The following is a 22150-nucleotide window of genomic DNA, read 5'->3' as shown; positions in this document are numbered from 1 at the left end:
ATTCATAAATTTGATACTTAACTTATTACTTTTCAAGTCATATTTTGTTTTCTAATTTAAGTACTTAAGGCTATAAATTTCCCTTAAAACTTTACTTTCATTTTATCTCACAAGTTTTGACATGTAATGTTTTCATCATTTTATTCTAAATATTTAAGAATTTCTGTTATGACACATTTTGACTCATAGATTATTTAAAAGATTGGTTCTTAATTCCTGAATACTTGGAAACTTTTTATTTTGTATTCTTACTTTTACCTTCAAACTTAATTGTATTGTGGTTAAACAACGTAGTTGTATAATACCCATTCTTTTAAATTTTTTGAGTTGCTTTGTGACCTAAAACTGGAACTGTGGTGTAAATGTTCTATGCATATCTAAGAAGAATGTGTATTCTAACTCTGATGCAGACGCTTATAAATGTCTTTTAGTCAGGGTTGTTGTTTAAAATTTCTATTTCTAATTTTACATGTCGTTCAGTCAATTTTAACTATCTACTGAGACCATTTAATCAGATGCATACATATTTAAAATTGATTTATCTTCCTGGTGAATTAAAACGTATGTTTATGTAGTGACCAGCTCTCCCACTAATATTTTTTTTCTTAGTCTATTTTCTGGAATGAATATTGCAATATCAACTTTCTCTTGATTAATATTTGCTTCATATATCTTTTTCTATTCCTTTTAAACCTGAAGGTCCTATGCTTTATTTTATTTATTTATTTATTTTGGTCCTATGCTTTCATGTTTCTTATAAACAGGATATAGCTTATTCATTTATTTTTCAAACTTAACAATTTTTTTTAAATTTACCAATTTATTGTGATTATTGACATATTCACATTCTGTTTCCCTGATGCCTCACTTTGTATTTGTCTCTTTTTTATTTGGTGAACAGTTCATGCATAACTGTGCCCTGTGCACTAACCATTTCATATCTGCAATTCTTGAAATCTAAACCTGCCATTTGTTGCTTCGGCTGAATTCCATTAATATTTCTTTGCTCTTGTATTTTTCATACTTTTTGTGAATTCATACAGGATTTGAACAGTGGAGTTCTGCTGGCCTGACTTGAAAAAGCTTTCCCTCAACAAAGGTTTTCCTCTTGTCCCCACTGTTGTCAAACAACACTGTGTCCTTGGACTACATCAGCCTGCCTTGAGAGTTTTGGTTTGGAACAGGAGTCTGATAATTAGCTTCTCCTCCTGTTGGAATTCTAAAGATACGCATCCCCTCAACCTCTTGGCTATAGGACTTTATTCCCATGACAATCCCGCTCCTTCCTGCTGCCTAAGGTTCCAGTTGAGCTCCCTGTCACTCTGACTGTGCTGTTCTGACTGTTCTTATTCTGACCCTGGTTCCTTATTTTTCTAATCCCGCTAGTCCCATGAATTTCTGCTTTGAGTTCAGGACTCAAAAATAGACTGACTGCCTAGTATCTCCTCCTGTCAGAGGCCAGTAGTTCTCACTTATTTTAGTGTTGATTGTGGATGTCCCCGGAGATCTCTCTCCTGCTGATTGAGACCAGCAGTGCCTCAGCGGCCAGGGTTTCTTAGAGTCCTACTGACCCACAGTACTAGAAAGTGAGGTCTTTGGTATGGATTTTTTTCTTAATGATTTGGGACAGTATTTCTCAGTGCATTCTAAGGACACTATTCAGGATGTTAGTAAGTATTATAAAACAGAGAGTTTATGGTTGAATAATTCCAGACTTTTGGTTAATACAAAATTAAATAATTGTCTTTGCTTCTGGTCTTCTCAGAGCCTTTTGTGTATTAACAGGACTCATGAATATCCAAGAGCAGTATATAAATGCTGAACTCAAAGCATACAGTGCCACCTTTCTTATAGAGTATATTTGGGACTAAAATTCCTATGAACTTGGAAAATTGATTTAGAATGGCAACTCTGTTGAAAAATGTCAGCAGATAGAAAAATAGTCTGATTCTTATTTAAGGAATTTTCTTTACTCTTTGGTAAAGTGCATCAGAAAATGTAAAACCTCCATATTTAGTTCTTTGTGCAAGCATGCATGCCATGGGACCAGGAATACTGGAAACAATTTTAGGGAATTAACACTTTGTAGTCAGTTTAGCAAATAAAATTAACTATTTTTCTCTTGCTAAGAGTAGAAGCAGAAACATTATTTTGGGAGAAAAGCAGTCTCTTGTAATCCAGACTGTTCACAATATTGCCAATTCTTCTATCCTCTGGATGGCCAAGGATAATAGTCCAGTGCTTAAGTGGAAAAGTGGGAAGTACTTTCATGCCTTTCATTGTTGTTTTGAGAACGCTGCTCAGGCAACTGGATTGCGAAGGAGAGCTTGGGCATCACCTTCAGGCTTTGCTAGAAGAATTCTATGCACATGGTTAGATAATGATGCTGATCTAGTCAGTTGGCTGATAAATTAATGTTTTAGTTTTCCTTTTGTCTTCCAGATGCTTTATGTAAAGTGGAAATGCCCTGTCAGTACTGCTTGGCCTTGCTAGAACTGAATGGAATCGGCTTTAGTACTGCGGAATGTGAAAGTCAGAAACACATAATGCAAGCCAAGCTGGATGCAATTGAGACTCAGGCCTATCAACTAGCCGGCCACAGTTTTTCCTTCACCAGTACAGATGACATCGCTGAGGTTGTATCATAGGAATAGGGAATTTAGAAAAGTAATTTTCAGAGTTAAAAATGGGGTGTGTGTTTATGCATGTGTGTGGGTGCATTTCCTAAATGTGTTTATCTAAACATCAAGGATCAGAAAAAAAACAACCACAGTTCATTTAAGCAGAATACTTTGGAGACAGAGTATTCTAGCATATAATTTATGTTATATCTTATAGTTATGAAATAGGAAGATGATAAAGAAGGCTCCTAGACCATAGGCTCTATGAGAAGGGAAATTGCTTGGAACAGAGGAGGCACTTAATAAAAATTTGTTACACAAAAGATAGTTGCATAACAGCATAGCTAGCTCTTGTTCCATGAAGTTATTAACTTCATGAGCTCTCACCTCTAAATCCTTTTTTAGAATACTAGATATTTTTTTCAGTTGTTAATGAAAAAAGGATTTTTGTGATTGTTTGCTTTTTAAACCTAATTAAGATTTTTATCACCTTACATAAATTTTGACATGGTTTATTCTTGTTTTTTATTTTGAAAGATTGGTGTTCTATTCTCCTACAAATGTAGGTTGGGTGCTAACACTTAATAGCATTGTAGTTACGGTGTCTTCAGATGTGATTCAATAATATAAGATATTGGTGAAGATCATAGGCTTTAGAGACAGATTTCCTGGGTTTGAATCCTACCTCCTTCATTTATTCACTAACTCTAGTACCTACCTGAAAGCACATAAAATTACATAAGGAATTTATCAAAAATATAGAACCTCTGGATTTCAGTACGACTAGGCTCGGAGGAAAGGCAGGAACCTGTGCCTTTGTGACTCAGATGTGTACTAATGTATTAGAACCATAGGCCTAGACCAAACTCTGAGCTGGAATAAAAGTCCGTTGGTATTATTAGCTTGTTCTTAGGTCTTCCATGTTAAAACAGAAGCTATATTTAAGGTAATCGAACAGTTTCACACTGAGTATTTAATCCTTGCTGATTTTAAGTTGAATCTTTGAATTGGACAGGATAACTATACTAATACAGGAGCCACTGGCCACCTGTGGCTGTTTAAATTTAAATTAATTAAAATTAAATAAGATATATCAAATTAGCTCCTTATTTGTGCTAACCACATTTCAAATGTTTAGTAGCCATGTTGTGGCTAGTAGCTACCATATTGAATAGTGAAAATACAAAACATTCCCATTATTGCAAAATATTCTTTCAGATGGCACCCATCTAGAGCAGGAATCAGCAAACTACAGCTTGCAGGCCAGATCTGTGGAACACAGCCACGCCTCCTCACTTACTTATTGTCTATGGCTGCTTTCATCCTATAATCACACAGTCGAGAAGTTGACAGACAGTGAACCATGCAAAGCTGAAAATACCTGTTATGGGGCCCTTTGTGGGAAAAGTTTGCTGATGGAAGCATGGGTTAGTGAAAAGAAAAAGAGGACTTTATATTATAAGACTCTGGGTTCTAATTCTTAATTCTACTTTCTGGCCATGTAATATTGAACACGTTTTTCAGATTTATCACAGAATTGTCATAAAGTTACATGTGATGACACATGTTAAAGCACCCAGCATAATGGCTGGCATATAGCAGCTGTTGAGTAAATAATAGTGCTTCCTGCCCTGTCTTGTTCAACTCCCTCGTTTCACAGATGTGTTCACTGAAGCCTGGAGAAATAATTTATCTATATTAAGATCCCCTCTCTGCCCCAGAGCCTGTGTAGGCCTTGTTTCTCTGTGCTTTGGCCACTCTAGCTTTCATTATTGCTACATTGGGTTGGCCACCTTCTTCTGACTTTGTGTCCAGGGACTCTCAGGGTCCAGCCTTATGGCGGTAGAATTAGATGGCTTTTTGGACCCCTTCCTATTTACTGTTGTATGATTTTTGTGATCAAAATAACCATGAAGGCTCCCATGTTGACTCTAAGGGGCTTAAATGATTGAGCAGCCAAATTGTTTACCACATCAAGTGGTATTTAGGAGCATTCACAATCCTCAGAGTAACCTAAAGTCTCAATGTCAATAGCTTATTTGTCAGTTGTTCAGCACAGAGTAGACATTCCTGTGTTCTTGACTGTTTAAAAACCTGGTGTTAGTATTCATCTGTCAGTGCCTAAGTAGTATGGATAGCCTACTGACACACCAATTTTATTACCATTATTTATTAAATGCGATAATTCAAAATTCTCCTAAAAAACCCAAACCATTCTTCCAACCCATGTTGAACTGTATGATTTTCTCAAATAACTTTAAAAAATGTTTTCTTTTTTTAAAATTCTTTATTGTTTAAAGTATTACATGTCTCCCTTTTCCCCCTTAATGACAGTACTTGAGATTTGATTCTTGACTAAAGAAGCTTTAATTTCTTACAGGTTTTATTTTTGGAATTAAAGTTGCCACCAAATGGAGAGATAAACAACCAAGGCAGCAAGAAAACTTTGGGAGCTACCAGAAGAGGGAATGACAATGGCCGCAAGCTAAAGCTGGGAAAACGGTTCAGCACTAGTAAGGTGCTCTTTGGGGCAGTCACGGGGCAGCACTGAACTACTTTTAGCATGTTGGTGTCTTCAAAGAATGTTGATGAAATCAAGATCCAACGTAGTGCACCATTTGAACTTTTCCACAATAAAACAAATTGGTTTGTGGTTTGGTGGCCACAATAAATGTGGAGATGTTTCAGCATGGAAAATCTGGACCATAATCTGAGTTAGCAGTTGTGTCCTTCCTATCATTAAAATAGTGTAAAGGTTTGTAAACCTCAGACCTATAGACATCATTTAATTATTGACATCCACTATTCTTAGACTTCCAGTATAATATAATTTGTATAGTTATAGGAACACTAGAGGCCTGATGCATGAAATTTGTGCAAGAGTAGGCCTTTGCAGCCACAGCTGCTTCAATCCCTCCCTTGCAGCCTCGGGCAGCTGCCTTGCTACTGCAGCCCTGGCTTAGTCCCAGAAGGACATCCGGTCTAATTAGAATATTATGCTTTTATTATTATAGATGAACAAAGATATGGGAAAATTTTTTTTTTAAAAAGAAAAAAACCCAAGCCAATACAAATAAAATTCTTTTTTTCTTTTCAATTCCAGGGCAAAATAATAACTTTTACATGAGTTTCTTTTAAGAGTCTAACCTGCTGATTTCAAAGTATAATTGCTAGTTATAATTCATAGAAAGTATATGCATGGGAGAAAAGAGAGAAAGGGCTTATTTTACATTTTTGCTGTAGAATGTTGACCCTAATATCATTAACTATGTCTTGTCTTATCTGGGGAAGTTTCCACAGCTTCATTCTGTAGCAAAACTTTTTATTTGAGCTCACACATTTCTATTCGTTAACATTCATTGAAAGTCTTTAGCATGGAAAATTTAAAGTGTTAAAATAAATGTCTTCAAATTTTCTTGATATAGAAACCATGAAAATATTACGGCAAAAAGGGGAAAAAGGGAAACTTCCAATTATTTGAGGAATGGAGGAGAAAAATACAGAGATAAAAAGAGATGATGTAAACTCTTGGGTAGAGTGTGGGTAGATCTAAATTGATGTTGCTCAGCATTAACATGTTTGCTTTTAATAATCTATAGTTATCATAGTTTTAGCATTATGGTGATTTCTATAAAACCCAAACAGTAATTTTGAGTTATAGATACAGGAGTTAGCAAATTTAATTTTGAGACTATATTATTTACCTAAAAGAGATTCTATTTGCTAAGGAATTTGCATAAGAATCAGATCTTAACCTTATGTTTCTTTGGCAGGATGTTTTAAATAAATTAAAGGCATTACATCCTTTACCAAACTTGATATTAGAGTGGAGAAGAATCACTAATGCTATCACCAAAGTTGTCTTTCCCCTGCAGCGGGAAAGGCGTCTGAATCCTTTCCTTGGAATGGAAAGAATCTATCCTATATCACAGTCACACACTGCTACAGGTAATGAGGAACTTTAAATGTGGATAATATCCAATTTTGAAAAAAAAAGTTTCATATGTATTTTCTTAGGATCACTAAGGAATTCAAGTGTGGATCATTGGGTTAAATGAAGTTTCGTAAACATTTATAAAACACATACTACATCCAAAGCATAGGTGGATAGTACCTAGATACAGAGATGAGAGTTAGTAAGATATAGCTTCTGCTTTCAAGTACTGTGTAGAGAAGCTAGGTGTCCGAGACTGATTTATATCCAGAATTAAATATTTGAGTCAGTGATCTTATCTAATTTCAGTCCTAGCCCTCTCCCGAACACCTTAAGATTCTCTCCAACTTGAATCTAAGTAGGTGTATGGGGCTTTTGTATAATGAGTGAGCATCTTATTTTACTCAATTAGAAAAGAGAGCTGTGGAGTCCTTTGGGTGTCTCATGGCCCTCTTGGCATAGATGTGAGTATAATATGGTGCGGAAAAAAGCTTTCTTTCTCTAGGCAGTGCAGAACTTTATTTTTTTCCTGAATTCTTTATTTTTAAATTTTTAAAAAAATATATTTTTATTGATTTCAGAGAGGAAGGGAGATAGAAACCTTCTGAACCCCCCAGGCTGGGAATGGAGCCCACAATCTAGACTTGGACCCTGACAGGGAATTGAACCAGGACCTCCTGGTTCATAGGTCGACGCTCAACCACTGAGCCACGCCCAACAGGCCACTTTAAATATTAGCCAAATGCAGTATGCAGTAGAAGTAAGGGCAGTGTTAACTCCTTCATAGGGAAGTTTAGATGGATGGTATAGAATATGGATTTTGATACCAGATTTTTATAAGGTTTGAATCCTGGTGCTGTTAATCTTTAGACAAAGTGCTTAACCTCTCAGTGCTCAAGTTTTCTCTTGATAAAAAAGTGTAATAATAGTCATATCTCATCGATCATCCTGAGGATTTAATGGGATAATACATATCAAGTGTTTAGAATAGTGCATGGCATTTATTGTGTGGCTCATCACCAGCTGTTGCTGTTAGTAAGGATGGAAGCACCATGAGGAGCTGCTTTTTTCTCTGCTTGCTTATTCCTTGTTCTCAACTTCTCTTTTCCTTCTTCTCTATTTAACTAACCTCTTAGTTCTTCCTAGCCATTCCTTGCCCTCTTAGTATTTCAGTTTCATTGGTGTAAACATATGTAAAATAAATCCTTGTTGGTGAAAAAAACAAAATCAACCTAGAATTTCAAAGCTGTTGCACACTTATTTGTTGCTTATAAAGCAGAAAGTAATCCATTCATGTATCTACATTTAAAGAATATTTTAGAAATAGAAGTTTCCTTAAGTATAGAAAAGCCATTTCATTATTAGACTTCATCTCCATAATGCTACATTCATGTTTTGTCATTTTTATCATCTTGTTTGTCTGCCAGTGTTACCTCATTAATTCAAACACTAAACCTGACAATGAAGTAGAATTACAGGAAAGAAGACAGTGTCCTGAGGCACAAAGATGGATTCTTTTTTTTTTAAAATATATTTTTATTGATTTCAGAGAGGAAGGGCGAGGGAGAGAGAGATAGAAACATCAATGATGAGAGAGAATCACCGATTGGCTGCCCCCTGCACATCCCCAACTGGGGACCGAGCCCACAACCCAGGCATGTGCCCTTGACCGGAATCGGACCCGGGACCGTTTGTTCCACAGTCCGATGCTCTATCCGCTGAGCCAAACCAGCTAGGGCTCAAAGATGGATTCTTCATCTGCTATTTGTTAGCTTTGTAACACTGAATAGGCCATTTAATGATAATAATTATATTATTATCTACCATTAATTGTGGACTAATTTTTGCTAAAAGCTAAATAACAGAGGCATAATATCATGGGTTTATTCAGGAAAACAATATTCTAGGTACTTACAATGTCTGATTTATTAAAAGAAGATAAAATTACATATAGTAGCTAGTAGAGAGTCTATTACAATGGTGTATCATAAAACACATCACTGCAAAAAACAAAATCAGTTACCCAAACTTTTTTTAAGACTCTGTTTAAAAAAAAAAATCCTCATCTGAGGCTGTGTTATTGATTTTTAGAGAGAGAGGGAGAGGGAGAGAGAGAAAGAGACATTGGTTGCCTCCCATATGCACCCTAACCAGTGGTGGACCCGCGAACCTGGGTATGTGCCCTGACTGGAATCAAACCCTCGACCTTTCTGTGTACAGGATGATGCTCCAACCAACTGAACAACACCAGCCAGGGAAACTTCTTTTGAACAATGCTTATGTGTTCTAGAGAAATTCAACCAAGAAGTAAACAAATAAAATGTAAAATATTTTGGGGAAAATAAAGTCTATAAACATTTAAACAAATTGCTCTCTGTTTCTTAGGAAAACTCATTAACTACCTGATTCTAGTCGTTAGCTATGTCCATGTTAGCACTGGTCCTTTTGATGAGTGATGATGGGGAGGAAAACCAGCCAGGGGAGGTCTAGAAAGGGACGTTCTACCTCTCACTGCTACTCTATCTCCCACATAAGCTAACTCCTCTGGCCCAGTTGTCCCTCTTCAGCACTCAGGTTGCTCTTTAAGCTCCAAATCCTCTTCCCTGTATCTTGAGCATTCCTGGCTTTTAAAGGTGCCGACAGTCCTCTAGCCTCGGATCCATTTGATTAGTCTTCACTCATTAATGTAACTGCTAACATTTTATAGTGCTGACATCTGATACTCATTTTAGCATAGGAATAGTTCAACTTATCAAATTACTTCTTATCATAGGCTTGTTTTCTAGAGAGCTAGGTTAATGTAAAACATTGTATTATAGCTGATTCATATATTCACTTATGTTGGAATTTATCTTGTACTTATTTTTTTATTTTTTATTTTTTTAAAATATATTTTATTGATTTTTTACAGAGAGGAAGGGAGAGAGATAGAGAGTCAGAAACATTGATGAGAGAGAAACATCGATCAGCTGCCTCCTGCACATCTCCCACCGGGGATGTGCCCGCAACCCAGGTACATGCCCTTGACCGGAATCGAACCCAGGACCCTTCAGTCCGCAGGCCGATGCTCTATCCACTGAGCCAAACCGGTTTTGGCTCTTGTACTTATTTTATCATTGTTAGGCACATAAACATAATGAAAAATATTTTATTTAAATTTATTTTAGCAATAATAGAGCATACATTTTTAAGCTAATTCAGAAATGCAATTACAATTAAGATAAATGTTAGATTCCCCCCCCCCCCCCAATTTTATATCTTTATTCTATTTGATTTTAGGACGAATAACATTTACAGAACCAAATATTCAGAGTGTGCCAAGAGATTTTGAGATCCAAATGCCAACACTAGTAGGAGAAAGCCCACCTTCCCAAGCCCTAGGCAAAGGCCTACTTCCCATGAGCAGGTAGACATTATATTTTTTTTGTTTTTGCGTTAATATATTTTTGTGAGTATGAATGGCTTGAAAATAGCCTAGTGGACAAAATAATGAAAATAGTTGAAATTTCTGTTTTAGCTATATACATTTCTATTCTAGACACTATCCATTCCAAACCCTGAGTCTGTCCATAAAGAAGCTAGTTGAGGGGACTCTTGCCCCCTTCCCACGTGGGAGTCTGTACTTGTTCTTCAATAAATTTCCACCTTTGCTATAAAAAAAAAGAAAAAGAAGAAGCTAGTTGATGGTGAAATGCTGAAAACCCGTGCCAGAATATGATTATTTAAGTTAAATACTAAAAGGAAGAGTTTAGCAAAGTCAGGAATATCCCCTCTTGCCCTCCTCACTTACACACAAAGGGAAGAAAAAGCATAGATAATGTATGTTAGATCTGGTCGAAGAGATCTGCTGAGGTGAGCTAAATGTCAATGAATTATCTCAGAAGTAGTTTGTGGGAAAGGCTTTTACAGAAATGTTTTCCTACTTAATTGAATGTTTGCCAAAAAAAAGTCTATAATCTTTGTTAAGCTTTAAAGTAAGTTTCAAATAGTAAGGTTTTTAAATTTCTTAGATGGAAACAGTAACTTTACTGAAAAATCAGGCCTTTTCACATATTTGAGTCTACTGCATGTTCAGCTGATGATGTTGTTTGCTTGACAGAAGAGGAACTAAGAAGGGCTGTGGTCTGAACTCCGTGCACCAGGCACAGACGGAGGAGAGAAGCTCAGACAGAGGGATGCCGTTTTCGGTCAGCATGCGGCACGCCTTTGTGCCTTTCCCAGGTAGGATGCTGACAGTTTTTGAGCTTCTCATTACTGTAGGGATATTTTTCAGAACACTGATAAAGCCTGCATTATGACTAAGACTCAGAAGGATGCATTCATACCTCCATCTTTCCTCTGCATAGCCTGCTTTTCCCCTTTGTGTTGCCAGGTGTGTAACAATCAGTTATCATTGTCCTCGTGACCTGCTCTGTGGGAAACTTGTGTGGTGTATGGTCATTGGCAGCAGCCTGCTGAAACCATGTTTTCCAAGGTCATTGTAACCCTTTTTGGAAAATCCCATGGATATTTTAGTCCTCATCCTCTTTGACTTCTGTACAGCATTTGTCACTGGTAATCAGCCCTCATTTTCCTCAGTCGCTCTCCTCCCTTGACCACTAAGGCACACTTTTTTTGTCTCTCTGACTTGCTTTGCATTTTGTTTCTTCTCCTTTTCTCCAGACTGCTGCTTCCTCTTACATGGGTTATAACCCCCAGGCTGTCCTCCTGCCTGACCTCTCCTCAGTACTCTAGTCATAAACCTTTTGTCATTAAAACATTTGGAAGTCATGATCTAACTCCCAGATAATCCCTACTGTTGGTATATACATTTGCCCTTTTATGTTTTGCAGGTTGGCAGGTCTGGGTCAGTGCAGTTAACTGTATGAATTTATTTGGATTCTGTCAGAAACATATATCCTAAGAGTGAATTCAATTCTATGATAGCATTACCTGCTTGGCAAATTTCACTTTTGCTTTTTAAATATGAATTAACACCATTTTACGATTGTAACCATTTTTTTTTTTTTTAAATATATTTTATTGATTTTTTACAGAGAGGAAGGGAGAGGGACAGAGAGTTAGAAACATCGATGAGAGAGAAACATCGACCAGCTGCCTCCTGCACATCTCCCACTGGGGATGTGCCCGCAACCCAGGTACATGCCCTTGACCAGAATCGAACCTGGGACCTTTCAGTCCGCAGGCCGACGCTCTATCCACTGAGCCAAACCGGTTTTGGCAATTGTAACCATTTTCAAGTAGTATTCGGTTCTGTGTCATTACGTAGGTTTGCCTTGTGCAATCATTACCACGCCCATCTCTAGAACTTTTTCATCATCCCCAAATGGAATTCTGTGCCCATTAAACACTAACTCTCCCTCTTCTACTTCCCAGCCCTTGGTAACCACAATTCTACTTTCTCTCTCTATGAATTTGACTACTCTAGTACCTCATGTAAGTAGAGTCATACTGTATTTGTTCTTGTGTATCTGGCTTATTTCACTCCACATGATGTCTTCAAGGTTCATCCATGTTGTAGCAAGTGTTAGAATTTCCCTTCTTTTTAAGGCTAAATAATATTCCATTGTATGTGTAAACTTCATTTTATTTATCTGTTCATCCATCAATTTATTCTTACCTAAATAATAAAATTTTTTAATGCAACTATTTTATACTGCTCCTGTTTTAAATTTTTTAATTAATTTAAATATATATTAATTCAGTCTGGAAATTTCTGCCACTCAATGACTATTTTTATTCTGTTTTATTTTCTCTAAGTTTATCAATTACATGTCCTAGATATTTTAGAGTTTATAATATGCCTCACATCACAAACTATCTTTAAAAAATTTTACACCACATCATCCAGAATGTAAGGAATTTTTTTATTTCCCTTGTAATTGATTTAATCATTATGACTATTATCAGTTCTGCTACATAGTTGTTTTTGCTTTAAGCAGTCTCTGCTTCCTCAGCTCAGAGAGACCATAGTGCTCTGCTTCCTCTCTCCTTCCCTGCAATGCATTCTGGGAACCTGAGACAGTTGCATAACTTACCCCCCTCCCTTCATCCCCCCTCTCAGGGACTGTAGTTTGAATTGCCTGCTGTCCAACACCTGAACATAGTTATTTCACATATGTTGTCCAGGTTACTCATGTTTATGGCTCTATCCACTGAGCAAAACCAGCTAGGGCAAAACTTGTTTAGTTTTGATAGGTATTGTCAAATTGCCATCTAATATAATGGAAGTAAGTTACCATTTACTTCCTAATAACAATCTATGAGTATTTTTTTTCTCAGCCTTACCACAGTGTGCTCTCCAACTTCTAGACTTTTGCAATATACATAGAGGAAAATTGTTTCTTGCTGTAGACAAATATGCATTTCTGTTATTGTGAATGAAGTTGAGCTTTCTTTAACATGTTTAAGTTTCTTTTATTCTTATTTTTATGAATTGCTTGCTTATGTTTTGTCCTGTTCTTCATTTATAGCACCTTTTTTATACGGCAATGAGTTCTTTTTAATATTAGTCAAATATTTTTCCTACTTTTTCTTCGAACCTGCTTTTATTTTTTTTCTTTTGGTTTTGCCATGCATATCTAATCCACTCATTTCTAATCCATAGGTAAATTATCTGAATAATTTAAAAAACTTTTCTTCACATATCAACCACTTGATTTTTTTCAATTGCATGTCTTTGTTTTTGTTTTACTTTGTTTTTAATCCTCCCCTGAGGATATTTTTTCCTTTGCTTCCCAGCGAGAGTGAAAGGAGGTTGGGGGAGAGAGAAAGAGAGAGAGAAACATCAATGTGAGAGAGATACATAGACTGGTTGCCTCCTGCATGGGTCCTGACTGGGAACAGGAAGCAAACCCCACAACCCCGTACATGCCCTTGACTGGGAATTGAACCCGAGACCCTTCAGTGTGAGGTCTGATAACCACTGAGAAACACCGGCCAGGGCTGAATGTCTTTTTTTTTAATTATCCAAGTGGAGCACACATTTCTCTCCAGCCCACTTAAAATGTGCACACATTGGAAACCAGTTTGTTTGTTCGTTCATTCGTTCATTCATTCACTCATTCATTCAACAACCTTTTAAGAGTCTATTATGTGCCAGGAACTGTGCAAAGTTTTCTATAGAATGCAAAGGAAAATTAAGTCTCTTATCCCTAAAGGTCAGTGCTAGTGGGTGAGGCATGAAAGAACCACTTTAGATGATGCGTCAGGTGCTGTGGGAACACTGAGGGAAGCACTGCCACAGTGGTTAAGGAGCAGAGGTCAGGGGTAGCTTTATGCATGTTATGTATACTTGAAAGCTAAATGAAAAAAATGATCTAAGTTACAGAACTGAATTGCATCATATTAAGAGCAAGTTTTTAATTTTTGGATACATGATCTCATGGTTCTATGTTAGAACTAAATTTCTGTCAACCTTCTCAATTTTATAAAATGTGGATTTGCCTTTGTTTCAGCTTTTCTAAAATTATTTCTACTTCAGGTGGTGTAATATTAGCTGCTGATTACTCTCAACTTGAACTGAGGGTCTTGGCTCATTTATCCCATGATAATCGTCTCATTCAAGTATTAAACACTGGAGCTGATGTTTTCAGGAGTATTGCAGCAGAATGGAAGATGACTGAGCCAGAGTCTGTAGGGGAAGATCTAAGGCAGCAAGCAAAGCAGGTAATCTTAGTGAATATGCTTAATATCAGTGTGAATTTTAATGATTCAAAAAAATATCTCCATCATTTGCAGTTGAAGACTGATTTCTTCTTTGCATCTTTCAAACTACATTTATCTGAGCCTCTCTCATGGTATTCATTGTACTTGCCTTCGTAGAGTCAATAAAAAGAATCAGACTTACATTGAGGCAATTTAGTGTCAGAATAGCCATTTTCATTAGTGGTGGTCGTGGTTGTTGTTATTGTTGTGTGTGTATGTATTTAAAAAAATCTCTTTGTAGTCTGCAAGCATCCATATTTTCATCTATTTTCACATATCATTGAGCCACGGTGCTTTTTATAAAAAGACTAGAGGCCCAGTGCAAAAATTTATGCACTCGGGGGAGGGGGTCCCTCAGCCTGGCCTGTGCCCTCTTGCAATCTGGGACCCCTCGGGGGATGTTCACCTGCTGGCTTAGGCCCGCTCCATGGGGAATCGGGCCTAAGCTGGCAGTCAGACATCTCTCTGGCAGCCCAGGAGCCCTTGAGGGATGTCCGCTTGCCAGCGGGGGCAGGCCTAAGCTGCAGTTGGACATCCTTAGCGCTGCTGAGGAGGCGGGAGAGCCTCCCACCACCACTGCTGTGCTGGCAGCCGTCAGCCTGGCTTGTGGCTGAGCAGAGCTCCCCCTGTGGGAGCACACTGACCACCAGGGGGCATCTCCTGCATTGAGCGTCTGCCCCCTGGTGGTCAGTGTGTGTCATAGTGACCAGTCATTCCCAGTCCTTCTGCTGTTAGGGTCAATTTGCATATTACCCTTTTACTATATAGGATAGAGGCCTGGTGCACGGGTGGGGCCAGCTGGTTTGCCCTGAAGGATATCCCCCAGATCAGGGTGGGGGTCCCTCTGGGGTGCCTGGCCAATCTGGGTGAGGGGCTGAGGGCCATTTTCAGGCTGGCCACGCCCACGGGCTAGAAGCAAGTATCTGGGATTTATTTAACTTCTATAATTGAAACTTTGTAGCCTTGAGCGGAGCTCAGGGCCAGCCAGGGCAGGCGGGAAGCTTGGCTTTCTCCATCGCCGGGGCAACCCCAGCCTCCTGCTCGCTCCAGCTCTGTGGCCGCCACCATCTTTGTGATGGAGTGAGGGAGTGATGGTTAATTTGCATATTACTCTTTTATTAGATAGGATGCTCTCTAAGTGTTTGTTAAAAAATAAATATTGCTGTACTGTGGATTATAATTAACTAGAGGCCCGGTGTCCCTCAGCCTAGTCTGCACCCTCTCCAATCTGGGACCCCTCAGGGGATGTCTGACTGCCAATTTAGGCCCAATCCCGCAGTCGGACATCTCTCTCACATTCTGGGACTGCTGGCTCCCAACCGCTAGCCTGCCTGCTTGCCTGATTGCCCCTAACTGCTTCTGCCTGCCAGCCTGATCACCCCCTAACCGCACCCCTGCCGGCCCAATCACCCCCAACTGCCCTCCCCTGCAGGCCCAGCCACCCCCAACTGCCCTCCTCTGCCAGCCTGATCGCCCCTAACTGCTCTCCCCTACAGACCCAGTCGCCTCCAACTGCCCTCCCCTGCCAGCCTGATCACCCCTAACTGCTCTCCCCTGCAGACCCAGTTGCCCCCAACTGCCCTCCCCTGCCAGCCAGATTGCCCCTAACTGCCCTCCCCTGCAGGCCCAGTCACCCCCAACTGCCCTCCCCTGCTGGCCCGATCACCCCCAGCTGCTCTCTTCTGCTGGCCTGATTGCCTACAACTGCCCTCCCCTGCTAGTCATCTTGTGGCAGCCATCTTGTGACGACGTTGGTGTGGCCATCTTGTGATGATGCGAGGGCGAGACACCACTTAGGCTTTTATTAGTATAGATAACTGATAGCTTTTTAGTTTTTTGAAGCCATTGGTTAGCTAATCCACCTGTGAACTTCATACTCCCTTGGACCTTTCAAGTAGGCCCACATAGTTTCTACTCCTGAATGATGTCAGGCACAAAGACCATCAAAGGCCACATTTACACCCTTTCCTGGCCTGGGTTAACACCGATACTTCCTTACCACATGACCTGTGGGAAATCTGATGCCATTTTCAAGAAAATAGGGTTGATTGCTGAGGTAAAGGCATGCCACTCCCACCTCTAAGATCCTGCTTTACTAGTTTTACATTTACAGTGGGGCCATGACTTACGAGTTTAATTTGTTCCGTGACGGAGCTTGTAACTCAAATTACTCGTATGTCAAATCAAAAAGTGAACGAGTGAGACACGTGATGCTGGGCTGATGTTGTGGCATTCACTGTGACGTTCGCTGCGCCAACTAGCGATGGGGTATCTGAAGCTGGCTCGTAACCCGAATTTTAGCTCGCAACTCAAAGCAAAAAATCGGCTGAGAGACGGCTCGTATCTCGAAAAACTCGTTAGTCGGGACACTCGTAAGTCAAGGCCCCACTGTACTAGGATACTCACAGCTGTAATTCTTGACTGGCTCGTTGGGCATGAAGCACTTCCTCTCACCACTGTCTGTTCTCAACCTTGGCTGCACATTAGAATCACCTGGGAATCTTTTTTAAATCCTGATTTCTGGGCCTCGTCCTCCGGAAATTCTGTTTCTTTGTTATGGGGTGAGGCCACAACATTAGTAACAAACAGAATTTCTGGAGGATGAGGCCCAGAAATCAGGATTTTAAAAAGTTTCCCAGGTGATTCTAATGTGCAGCCAAGGTTGAGAACCAATGGTTTAGCACCAACACTGTTTCTCCCATGACTTAGAAAACCAGCTTTGTCTTCTCTATTTAATCTCCTTTGGGGTCCTGCATTTAGCAAGAATCAAACCCCAGGTAAAATAGGTAATATGCTAATATTAAATCCTCAAAATAAACCCATGAAATAGGTATTATTATTATCTTCATTTTATATAGGAGGAAACTGAGACACAGAAAGTTAGTAATTTGCTTAAGGTCTTATAGCTATAAATGGTAGAGCCAGGATAAGTTCAAAATGCCAGAATTTAGACATTCTGACTTTGTAACCTAAACATTTTTCCCCTAATGATAGTGGCCTCTGTTTAATAAGTTCTTGCATGATTTAATAGTGTTTATGCTATACCAATTTTCCTAAATTACTATGCACTGAACCATCTAATTCTTGAGTTTTTATTTTGTTTTGTTAGATCTCTGAGATCTTAACACTAAGTAATAACTGAGTTTAAAAAAGGAAAAAAAATCGGCATCACAACAAAATAAAGATAAAAAATATAGAAAGATCAAAAAGGAAAACAAAAAAGGAAAAAAATTGTCTCAATGTATTCAAAAAAAGGAAAAAGCAAAATACTATTAGCTGTCTTATCACATTAAAAGTATTTTGGAAGTCTTTTTTTACTAATATGTATTTATTGTTTTCAAAGAGAGAAAGGAAGAAGGGGAGAGAGATAAAAACATCAATGATGAGAGAAAATCATTGATTGGCTGCCTCTTGCACACCCGCTGCTGGGGACCAACCCTGCAACCCTGGCATGTGCCTGACTGCAATCAAACTGTGACCTGGTTCATATGTTGACACCTAACCACTGAACCACACTGGCCAGGCTAGCATTCTAATACTCATTTTTTACAAGTTACCTTTTAAAATTTTTGTAAGTTACCTTTTAAAGCAAGTTCTATATACATGTTTACTTAACATGTATATAGAACTTGCTTTATGGCATGCAGTTTTCTGAACACTTATAACTGATTTAATCCTAACAATCCCATGATATAGGTATTACTACTGTCTTCATCTTATGAATGAAGAAATCAAGATGCTAAAGGTTTCTGTAGTTTGTGCAAGATAATATATCTTGTAAATGCTGGAACTAGGATTTGGATCCATGCAATAGTTATTTATTAAATCAGTTTATTTATTGACCTATTTAGATCATTTTCTTCGTTATGCCCAAAATTTCATTACTTTTTGTTTAACTCAAATGAATTCTGCAGTTATGGGATTTCAGGTGGCTGTGAGGTGAAAAGGATATTTATTTCCAGTAAGTCTTCCTATTAGCAGGCTCTTTTAGTGCTATCTAAAGGTGGGGACGGGTGTGTTTGTACGCTTTTCTTTCCTACTCCTAGGCACTTCTTTAAGCAGAAGTTAATGAGGTTTTGAGGAGTTATGAGGAGTAGAAAGCTGCTCTGAAGACTGGATAAATGACAAAGAATCAGAAATAAATATTCCCTTTTAAATCATAGGATTAGCCCTGGCCAATGTGACTCAGTTGGTTGGAGCATCATCTTGTACACCAGAAGGTGGCGGGTTCTATTCCCGACCAGGGCACACACTCAGGTTGCAGGTTTGACCCCCAATTGGGGATCGTGCAGGAGGCAACTAATCTCTCTCTCTCTCTCTCTCTCTCTCTCTCTCATATCAATAAAAATAAATAAGTCACTAGGATTACTTTCTTAAAACACACAACATTCATGTTCAATCCCACCCTTTGTTTCTTTCCGTCTCCAAAAAACAGTACTGCTAAAAGGCAGAAAAGATGTTTAGCTTTTATGGATCTAACCCACCAAAACAGATCTAATCATTTCTCTGACTCACTATGAAATAAAACGCTTATCAAATTTTAATCTTAATGAACTTTTTATATTTGCATTTTATGTAGTTATGACCTTTCATTTACTTACTGAGTGTGCTGCCCTCCTTTCAGATTTGCTATGGAATCATTTATGGAATGGGAGCTAAGTCTTTGGGAGAGCAGATGGGCATTAAAGAAAACGATGCTGCTTGTTACATTGACTCCTTCAAATCCAGATATACCGGTAAAGAAGCCTCGAGTGTTACCTTCTAGGTGCTATTCTTTTCAACTGTCTTTCCATATTATATTCATTTTAAAATTTTGCATTACAGAATTTTTATTAACATTAATTGGAGGTTTTCACCAGACATGTTAATGAAATAACATTAACCTTATTATAATTATTTACTAAGATGTGCTTTTTTTTCATAAAAGTAGGGATGGAAATGGAATAGTGGGATGCAGCAAATGTATATGCTACCGTGTCATTGTGAATATCTCATACAATCTTGGACTTATCCTGTGCTTTAGGTTTAGATGGCTTTAACATGAAACAGTAAGCCATTGGTAAATGTACCACAACCTGTGAGAGAACAATTGTTGTTATAGAGCAACTTGAGTATCACTATTTTAAATTTTCTTTTGGCAGTTTATTGAGGTATAATGTAGATAGAATAAAATTCACCCTTTTTAGGTGTATAGTTCTATGAATTTTGACAAACGCACACAGTCATATAATCTATACCACAACCAAGATATAGAACCATCACCCCAGAAAGTTCTTTTATGCTTCTTTGTAATCAACTTTGTCCCCAGTCCTCCAAAAGAAATCTTTATTTACACATGACATGATCTTGTACATCAAAAATCATATGAATTTTACAAAAACAACTACTAAAATAAATATCTAAATTTAGCAAGCTCCCACCATACAAAGTCAAGTTTTAAAAATCAGTTATATTTCTACTAGTAATAAACAATTACTATATAAATAAAAAATAAAGATGTATATATATGTGTGTATATATATATATATATATATATATATATATATATATCTCCTATCTAATAATAGCAAACATGGTAATTAACCATACCTCCGCTACGCTTCCCATAGGCTAATCAGGGTGATATGCAAATTAACTGCCAACCAAGATGGCGGCCGGCAGCCAGGCAGCTGAAGCGAACAGGACGCTTGCTTGCTCCAGTGATGGAGGAAGCCAAGGTTCCCCGCCTGCCGCTGCTGGCCTCTGAGCTGCAGTCTAAGAAACAATGTTGCAATTATAGAATCTAAACAAAACTCAGATACCTGCTTTCAGCCGTCAGAGCTGGAGCAAGCAGGACCGAAACAATGTTGCAATTATAGAACCCAAACAAACCCTAGATTCCTGCTTTCAGCAGCTGAGGCCTCAAGCTGGAGATGGCCTCAGAGCTAAAGTCGGCTCTCAGCTCCAGTGACAGCCATAGAAGGTAAATAAATCCCAGAATAAAAGAAAAAAAGGAGAGATTGGGAGCTTCAGTCGCCCGCCAGCCTGAAAACGGCCCTCAGCCCCTCACCCACCCTGAAGGGGGTGTGACCAGCTGCAAACAGCCATCATCCCCTCATCCAGGCTGGCCAGGCATCCCAATGGGGACCCCCACCCTGAAGGGGGTGCGACCAGCTGCAAACAGCCATCAGCTCCTCACCGAGGCAGGCCAGGCACCCAAGCAGGACCCCCACCCTGATCCGGGACACCCTTCAGGGCAAACCAGCTGGCCCCCACCCGTGCACCAGGCCTCTATCCTATATAGTAAGAGGGTAATATGCAAACTGACCTTAACAGCAGAAAGACTGGGAATGACTGGTCACTATGACACACAGTGACCACCAGGGGGCAGACACTCAATGCAGGAGCTGCCCTCTGGTGGTCAATGCGCTCTCACAGTGGGGAGCTCTGCTCAGCCACAAGCCAGGCTGATGGCTGCCAATACAGCGGTGGTGGTGGGAGCCTCTCCTGCCTCCTCAGCAGCACTAAGGATGTCCGACTGCAGCTTAGTTCTGCTCCCCGGTGGCAAATGGACATCCCCCGAGGGCTCCCGGGCTGCCAGAGGGATGTCTGATTGCCATCTTAGGCCCAGTCCCCCGGGGAGCGGGCCTAAGCCAGCAGGTGGTCATCCCCTGAGGGGTCCCAGATTGCAAGAGGGCACAGGCCGGGCTGAGGGACCCCCCCCCCCCCCCCCCAGTGCACAAATTTTTGTGCACCAGGCCTCTAGTATATATATATGTATGTATATATATATATATATATATATGGCTAAGTGTCTGTCCGACCAATAGCTTTGATGCACACATACATATATATATATGGCTAAGTGTCTGTCCAACCAATAGCTTTGATGCACACTGACCACCAGAGGGCAGACGCTCAATGCAGGAGCTGCCATGACACACACTGGCCGGCACCACAGACCTGGCGCTGACAAACCAACACTTGGCTTCCCACAAGTGGGACACAGGCCCCGCCACCTCCCCAGAGTGACACCCCACCAAATCACAGCCAATGCTGCCAAGAGCCCAGGGCGCAAAATGCGGCTCATAGCCCAGCCCAGCTTGAAATGGTCACTGTGGACGCCCGGGTAATGGTGTCTCGTAGCAATGCCCAGCTTCCTTTCCCTAGCAACTAGCCTTCTTGGAGTTTCTTCAGCCCAAGAACTCGACTTGCTTTATAGCCAGGTGCAAACATTTTACATTTTAACCAAATGTCCGTGAAGCATTTCCCTGTGCCTCATCTCATTTGATCCTCACAGAAGTCCTTGAGTAGGTAGGTAGTAGACTTGGTAGAAGCCTACAGTGGGGCCTTGACTTATGAGTTTAATTCATTATGAGACCGAGCTCATTAAGGAGCTCGTTAACTCAAATTACTCTATCAACTCAATGCAAAAAATTGGCCAAGAGACAGCTGATATCTCAAAACACTCGTTAGTCGGGACACTCATAAGTCAAAGCCCCACTGTATTTTCTTTTCATTAGCAAGACAATAGAGATTTAGAAAGTTTAGAAACTTGAGCAGACTGAAAAGTAAGAAATGGTGGAACTTGAAAATGACTTCAGGTTTTCTCACTGTGCAGAATATAGTCAAACACTGCTAGAGTTAAATATTTTACCCTTTGTTCTCCCTGTGTGATCTACAATAATAATCTGTTTCATGTTGATATTTACTGCTGTGTTGCTGACAATTACCTGAAAGAGAAGTTGGGGTGCTTCACTGGGCTGGAAAAAATTTAGCTAAATCAGAAGGCAGGTCTAATTAAGCATGTTTATTATATATCTATAAAAGGCTAAGTTGACTCGTGCATGTGCGATACATATAAAGCTCTTACTGGCACCAATCACATGCATGTGTTTCGATCTGTCAT

At 39.4% G+C, this 22150-nt stretch overlaps 1 protein-coding gene across 1 annotated transcript in view; it reads left to right on the top strand.

Annotated features, from left to right (window-relative positions):
* Window positions 1-22150, top strand: part of POLQ (DNA polymerase theta) — a 103691-nt gene that overhangs the window by 69658 nt on the left and 11883 nt on the right. Inside the window, exons 20-26 of the mRNA XM_070403571.1 lie at window positions 2443-2636; window positions 5002-5139; window positions 6395-6569; window positions 9835-9961; window positions 10655-10776; window positions 14039-14223; window positions 18887-18998. Of these exons, the coding sequence (XP_070259672.1) occupies window positions 2443-2636; window positions 5002-5139; window positions 6395-6569; window positions 9835-9961; window positions 10655-10776; window positions 14039-14223; window positions 18887-18998 (1053 nt within the window). The remainder of the gene's footprint in view (window positions 1-2442; window positions 2637-5001; window positions 5140-6394; window positions 6570-9834; window positions 9962-10654; window positions 10777-14038; window positions 14224-18886; window positions 18999-22150) is intronic.

Source organism: Myotis yumanensis, unplaced genomic scaffold (assembly GCF_028538775.1).
Source record: "Myotis yumanensis isolate MYYU_CA2020_CCGP unplaced genomic scaffold, mMyoYum1.0.hap1 SCAF_2, whole genome shotgun sequence".
NCBI lineage: Eukaryota > Metazoa > Chordata > Mammalia > Chiroptera > Vespertilionidae > Myotis > Myotis yumanensis.
Note: the sequence above shows the minus strand (reverse complement) of the source record. Positions and strands in the feature narration are given on the sequence as shown.